Here is a 7,304-nt window from a genome sequence, read left to right as displayed (position 1 = left end):
AGAAAAGAAAAAAAAACAACAAAAAAAAAAGAAACAACATCCTTAGACTTGCTACTTAAAGCCACCAATCACAAACAGCCATGACTGGCTTCTGTTTTCAGCAGTGAGGAACCAGAGACTGTATAACTGGTGTTAAACAAATTGAGACATTGATCACAGTGGGGAGAACTGCTTTAAATTATGCTGTACGGTCCGGAGGATTTCTTCTAAGCAGAGATGGACCTGAGCTGCAAAATTCAACCCTTCCTCTGCTAGGGTGTTCAGATATAGGCTTCTGGTTCAGGCCCACGGATGCGTCTCTACGGCTGATACACACAGTTGAGAGCAGAGTCCCCTGAACAGTGCTAGGGAGAGGAGACAGCTCAGACGGACGAGGCATCCCCTGGTCAGATGGACGACTCCCAGCAGATGGGGAGTTCAGTTTAGACAAAGCACCCAGAGATCTGCTTCGGGAAGCTCCTCCTCACTCCGTGTGCAGAATCGCAATGTAAATAAACGGCCGCAGGTCCTCTCTCAGTGCACCTCTTGCGTTTCCGGCTTCGGTGCAGGCTGGAAACGTCGCTGGAGTTTGGTCATGGTTTGTGAAGCGGTCCAACCTGAACCAGGCCTCCTCGTCGTAACGCAGATGCCCCCGTAAGGCATGTCCGTTAACTTAAAGCAATCTGCCACCGTTTCTCCTGTACTCTTCTATTGCACTTTACCTTTTTACGTGAGCGAACCAGGAAAAGAAGCAAGAGAATGGAATGTTCCCAGGGACACTCCTACGGGAAAGCTGATAATGGCTGTCCCCAGGGTGGTTCATGCGGGTCACCTGTAAAGGCAGGATGAGGCAAAACATCCCATTCTGAGGCTTCTCCCCAGTTCTGGTGGACAAGGACTGTGATTCTTTCTAGTGGCAGCAACCCTTCTGGGCTGGTGATACGGTGACATCTCTGGTCATATGGTCATCTTGGGCCATCGAGAAGGCAAGCAAAGCAGAGTGGCTGGTGAGCAAGCTCCTGGTTCAATACTTCTCTCAGGAAAAGATCTGGTCAAGCCTGCAGCTTTCAGGAGGTTTTGTTGGTGGTTTTTTTTTTTTTTTCCTTTTGAGAAAATCTGCTTTGCTTATAGATTTTGCACTGATACTTGTGAGCAAATCTGTATTTCCCCATACACGTGACATCCAGAGAGTTGAAGAAAAGCCCTGCAAGTTGCTACAAGGGCAGCTGGCTTCTCTTGAGAACAGGATCAAAGGGTTTATTTTTCCATCTGAGAGGCTTTGGATGAAGTAAGACAAAAGTGGGAAGGGAGAGGGGGAGAGAATATGAATATTGGCCAGAGAACAGGATTGATATTCCTGTTTATGCCACAGAAGAAGCAACAGAATACTTATTTTTCCTCCCCTTGAGTCAGTCTGTCTCAAGCTGATCGTTCTGGGAATGTGACTGGGTTACAATCAATCTCTACACGGGTAGAAATACAGGATAGAGCTAAATGGGGCTGGAAAAGATCCAGCAACTGCGTGCGTCTGATATGCTTTTCCACTTTGCTTACTGCCCTAGTCCTGGCAAGGACGCGGACCCTCCTGCGCTATGGAATCTCCATCCACGCGGGAAGTCCAGGCACCTCCTCAGATAAAGCTCATCATTCAAGCAGCAGGGAGAGACCAGAGCACGACAACGAAATAGTCAGATCCAACGCGCTGCTCTAACACACACAGACAGACAGACAGACAAAAAAAAGCCTCCTAGAATATGTGCACTTCAAAGATAACCACATTCTCTTCCTGTCAGAGAAGTAAGATTTTTCTTTCCATTTATCATTCCTTCCGACATTAATTTCTGTGCAAGGACTGGGAGCGGGGCTGCCTTTGCTCTTACCAAAAGTCTTCGTTCTGCTTTAGGTTCTTCCAAGCTCCCGCCTCATCGCTCTGGGAGAGCTCCCATCGCGGTGCCACAGCAAGAGGTGATGGCGGCATTCACTGGGTGGTGCGAAGACACAAGCTTACAAGGAAAACTCCAAGCAGGGAGGACATGACTAAAGATGTCAGTTTGGTTGGCTTGGTTGGTTTTGTTTTGTGTTTTATTTTAAAGCAAAAAGTACAATTATTTACTGTGTTATTAGGATGACTCCTCTCAATTGAGTTTAATTTTCTTTATTTGCTCTCATTGCTGCTGTTGTGCCTTGCAGGAATATTTAACGAACACAGCGACCATTGGAGGAAAAGAACAACCCTGTTATCTGGTGACAGAAAACCACAGTTTCAGTTGGCTTTAACGTGTGTACAGGCAGGGCTGTAGAGTCCTATTAGGAGGAGACCTCAATCCATACAGACCACGCTTACTGCTTCCCACCATTTTGAGGGCACAGCCTATAAACTTGACATCAGAACAGGGACTTTTAAGGAGTTTTTAAAAGCCATGACGTCCTTTGCTGAAATAAACACTGACATCCTCAACATAAATGCCTTGGTTAAGAGGTTTGGAATGTCCAGGGAGGCTTATTGGATTCAACATAATTTCTCTGAAACCTAAAGGGGGGAAAAAACAGAAAAAGAAAAAAGCAAAATAAAGTAAACGAAAAAATAAAAAAGAGCAAAACTAGAAAAAAAGAGAGAGATATCGACACACATGTAATTATTAAAAAAGAATCAAATGAATAACCAGCAAATGGCTGCAGTTAAATTAAAGCCAAAACACCCTCTCTGGGCAGGGCTGTCTCGCTTTCTCCTTCCATCAAGACCAGGCATTCATTCCTCCTGCTGCATGCAGGCACAAGTGCTCTGAGGATAAGGAACATGCAAGCAGTCTGGATGGAGAATTGGGAACAAATCTCTTCCAGAGGTTTCCACTAATCATGGGTGGAAAAGTCCTGTTTCCTACCTAGTCCATCTTTCTGCTGGGCAGGTATTGAGGAAAATGGAGGGACCTTCCCAGATCTACTCTTCTTTAGTAATCTATTTAGTGTTGCTTAATATTCCTGAGACAAATGTGTCTGAGGAGACCTGGCTCTCATAACCCATAGAATTTCTTAGCCTCTTCTTCCTGGTGTGAAACTCTGCTTACTACCTCCTTTTTGTTTTGTTTTTTTTTTGTACAAAATCCTTGAAGTTTCCTGGAGAAAAGCCTCATATTTGTCTTCAGGTGCCAGCTCAACAGTTTTAACATTACTTTCTTAGACACCTGTTGGTGGTAGAATTTCTACAGCTGAGACCATCCCAGGGGACTGGGATGAGAGTTGGCAGGAATTGGTGTAATGTCACTGAAGGTCATCCTCAATACAGAGCCACTGTGTTGCCAGGACCAAGGCATGCAGGGCAGGAGCCTTGGGACTGCTGTAATCTGTCCTAACTTCTTATGGTCCCAAAGGACTTTTCCAAGAAAATTAATGGGATGTCTTGGTTATATAATTGCTCTAGAGTTTCTAAAATGTTCCTTTTCCATCTTATGGTCACAGGACATTCAGCAAGTCAGGTCAGGTAACTGACTGGCATCACTAGAGCAGCGTGAAGCTGCCTAGATGTGCTGTGAAATGATCTCAATAGTGCCTTCTGCTAGGCCAGGGACAGAAATCCAAACTAAATCAGCCAGCCTTTTTTTTTTTTTTTTTTTTTCCTATTTCTTCTATTATTTCTTTTCCGTACTGTCTTATTTCATCTGCTCATCAGACACATACATCTTGTGATGAACCTGAGGATGCAGACAGACAAGAGCTGTTTGTTTCATTTGGTACTGTTTAAAATTGTTTGGGGGAAACTCTGTTATTCTTAGTGGCCCCGAGGGACTGATCCCCAGGGAAAAATAAGAAAGGCTCAACTTTGGTTCGTGTGTCATAAACAAAATTCATAGGCACATTCCAAGTGCTGAAATATCACTAGTGGTGAGAAAGAGCCTAGCTCAACTCTCAGAGCCAAAGCAGAGTTTAAAGTGCTGATGCTTGGAAAAGTGTATGTAAACTAGTCCATTTCTTATCAGACTCATTGGGAGACAAATAAACATGACATCCCTGAAATTCACTATTTATCCTGTTTTGGTTTTTTTCATCATATAAATATACTTTATGGCCACCAAAGGATAGCTGGGAAAGTCTATACTCAACAATACTGAGTATCTCAAAGGAGCACTCCTGTCTGCTTTATTTTCTTTGCATTTCTCAGCTCCGCTAAATTAAGGCAATTCCACTTCTGCTGGACCATGTGCAAAAGACCTAAAAACCCACTGGGGACAGACAGCCTCGGCAAAGGGACATGTGAAAGATCAGCAAGACTTGAGGCTGGGAATGCCGAGGGCTTTCCTCTTTGTCAGCACTGTGCTCCGAATCCCAGCTGCAGGGACCTTCGTTGACAGCAAGGTCTTGCAGAATGGGACCGGAGTGGGGTTTATCCATAAGTGACATGCAGCCGCTAGCGAGGGACAACAAGGGATGTGTCAGGAGGATAGCCTACATTTCTGAAGCTAGGGGGCTGAACCTACATACTGCTGACTTGGGAAAACAACGCAGCATTGGTCATTTGGGTATTTTCTCCTTCTGATTTATTCGAATTCCCAAAGAATCTGAACAAAAACATGCTTCTTGTCTGACTAATTTTTTTCTCACTGCTTTCTCCCATACTGTACTGCTACCTTCAAACCCATTCTCTTGTATGGAGCAGAAACCAACAAGGCTCTTGCTACATTTATGTATTCACTGACAGATGTGAGATGAATGATGTTCACTAAAATGTCCAGGGTGAGAATGGGTGAATCTCAACAGGTTCAGAGTTTGGATTCTGCTATGACAAATGTCATCTTTCTACCATCAAAGCTATTAGTACATGAAATAGTAGCTTGAAAATTTCTTAAATAATATTTTTCTTTTCCTTTTTTTTTTTTAATTCTTCCCCAAGTTAGGAAAAAAAAAAAGAACTTCAACCTTTTTGGAAGGTTGAAAAAATCTTAGAAACTATTTCTATTTTTCTATTTCTTCTGTGAAGTTTCACATTTGTCAGTGCCCAGTTCAAAACTGGGAGAAAAAAAACATTATCTTAATGTTGGGTGTAGATTTGGAGGGAAGCTCCAATATAAAAGCCTGGAAATAGCGAGGAGGTAAAAATAAACAAACGAACAAAAAACAACACAGTAGATTACAAAGCAAAAGTATCTCCAAAGATCTATAAAACTGGGGAGGGTTTGAGAGATTAAACGTTGTGCTTTTCCCTGTTTTAGTGAGACCACTTTTATATCAAAACTTGATACTGTCTGTCTTTCCTAATAGCTGTGATATGGTAGTGGAGTAAATGTATGGAGAGTGCTGGAGAATGGGGAAGGAGGAATGAGCTCAGTTTTGATGTGCAGCTCTAACAGCTTGAGATGGAAGGGGCAGATGGGGCATTTCTCTAAGCAAGCTGGGAGATGTGGCAATGAAAGGACAAGAAGATTGAAGGCAACCGAACCAAGCAATCCGTTTTTGTCTTCAACCCTGGCCATCCACTTAGTCCTCCAGAGCTGTCTTGAGTTTCCCAACCCTGGATAATGGGTCTCAGCCTCTCTGCCCCATGCACACACCCAATGCAGCCTGTGGACAGTGCCTTGCTAGGAACACTCTGCCTTCACTGCGAGCAAAACTAAGGAAACAAGACAGATAATTTCACCTTGCCATCACTGCTTACTTTCCAGTAACACTGCGACCATTCAAATATACCATGCTTCTATGGCTTTTGAGATGCAAGATTGCTCCAGCCACATGTGAAGAGCACCAGGAATCACGACACGGGAATGCAAGAGAATGACAAAGAAACGAGGCACAATTCACGGCAGCGCCATCCACCAATGCAGAAGGAGCAGTGCAGCCACGTTTTGAAACCCGTGGATGTAAATTGTTACTAAAACAGCAGCATAAATTGCTGTGGGAACAGATGAGAAAAGCAACGGGATGTCATACAATGCCTGGCAAAAATGGGTTAAGTAAAAATAGCAAAGCAGGGGTAATAAGCTGGCCAAACATAACACTGCTGTCCAGACAGAGCGACAAAGCTTTGATCTCTCTTCTGTGTAACAGCAGAATTTATGATTTAAAGAAAAAGCAATAGGAGAGTCCAGCACCACTGCACATTTTATCTTTCTCTATGCACAGATATGAAGTATGAAAAGCATCAAAGGAGGCATGAAAACCATTAAGCCTGGCCCACATCCCGAGTGAAGGAAACAACTATCCATCCAGCCAAAGCCAGGACTGATACATCTGTACTTAAGGGGAAGGCAACACAACGATCCAGGTTTCCTGTCATGGATGGGTTCATCTGCAGGGCTAGGATACAAAATCCTCTTTCTTTCTCCTGTCCAATAAATAACAGGCCAAAAAGCAACTCAGACTGAGGCTTGCCACAACAAACAGGTCACAGGGGTTCTCCCCAGTACCCTCAGTTGGAGATAAACACATCATCTCTGCAACCCAAGGTGAAGTCAAAGGGTCTGGCCCTCCTCACATTTGCACCAGCCCAGCATTGCTGATGCAGAGAAATGCAAGAAAACGTAGCCCACAGATGAGCTTCACACCGACACACAGATCTCAAGCAGGTCTTCAAGTAGACAACAAATCTCCTAGGATTCACAGAGAAGTGAGAGCTATGGAAATACTTCTGGTTGTTCATTTTCATGGAAACAGGATCCTCATCCTATCCACCGCAGCTCACCTTGTATTGTTTATTTTCTATGGTTTAACCTCAAATGCAAGAGTCTCCCACTTCGATCAATGAGACCTCATAGCATTGGAGACCTCTTGGAATGCACTCGATGGAGCTCTACCTACAGTTTGTGGCTCTTGTCTTCTTCACAAGCCAAAATCATGAGGATTGAGGCACTACATTTGTTTTTGAGGTCAGGAAAGGGAAGAGATGGGCTAAGAACAAGAGCAAATGGATCCAGAAGATCCCACTCCCACACAAGTTTCTCTCATACTTAACTGAAGCAGAGGAAGGGGTAGAAGAATATTGTGAGATATTCAATGGCTGAACAATGTTTCTTGAGTGAAGTATACATGGATTTTCATGGGATGAATTCTGTAAGGACTATGAAGGACTGATTAAACCTTTGTTTGGAGGAATTCCGGCGTCTGTAGCATTTTTGTTGCTGCCGATAATGTGAGCCATTTCCATATTAGCTGGGATCACAAGTTTGTTTTCTCTGGAACTCCTTCATGAATGGAGTAGTTCCAAGATACTAAATGTTGTAGCCTGATAGCTCAGGAGGCAGAGCTCCAAGATTCCCCACGATTCCCCATAGGAAAAGCCCCAAAGTGGGAAAGTGCTTATCAGGATATTAAAAAAAAAATATATATATATATATATA

At 43.6% G+C, this 7,304-nt stretch overlaps 1 protein-coding gene across 5 annotated transcripts in view; it reads right to left on the bottom strand.

Moving 5' to 3' along the window:
* The window catches only part of NTRK3 (neurotrophic receptor tyrosine kinase 3), a 178,200-nt gene that overhangs the window by 56,958 nt on the left and 113,938 nt on the right, over positions 1–7,304 (bottom strand). The window contains exon 13 of one of the 5 annotated variants that reach the window (XM_010717490.2): positions 7–2,509. The exons of the other annotated variants lie outside the window; for them this stretch is intronic. Coding sequence (XP_010715792.1) covers positions 2,391–2,509 — 119 coding nt within the window. The 3' untranslated portion in view covers positions 7–2,390. Of the gene's footprint in view, positions 1–6; positions 2,510–7,304 lie in introns of those variants that run through there. 5 annotated transcript variants of the gene reach the window in all.

The sequence above is a fragment of the Meleagris gallopavo genome, chromosome 12, assembly GCF_000146605.3.
Source record: "Meleagris gallopavo isolate NT-WF06-2002-E0010 breed Aviagen turkey brand Nicholas breeding stock chromosome 12, Turkey_5.1, whole genome shotgun sequence".
In the NCBI taxonomy this organism is placed as follows: Eukaryota; Metazoa; Chordata; class Aves; order Galliformes; family Phasianidae; genus Meleagris; species Meleagris gallopavo.
Note: the sequence above shows the minus strand (reverse complement) of the source record. Positions and strands in the feature narration are given on the sequence as shown.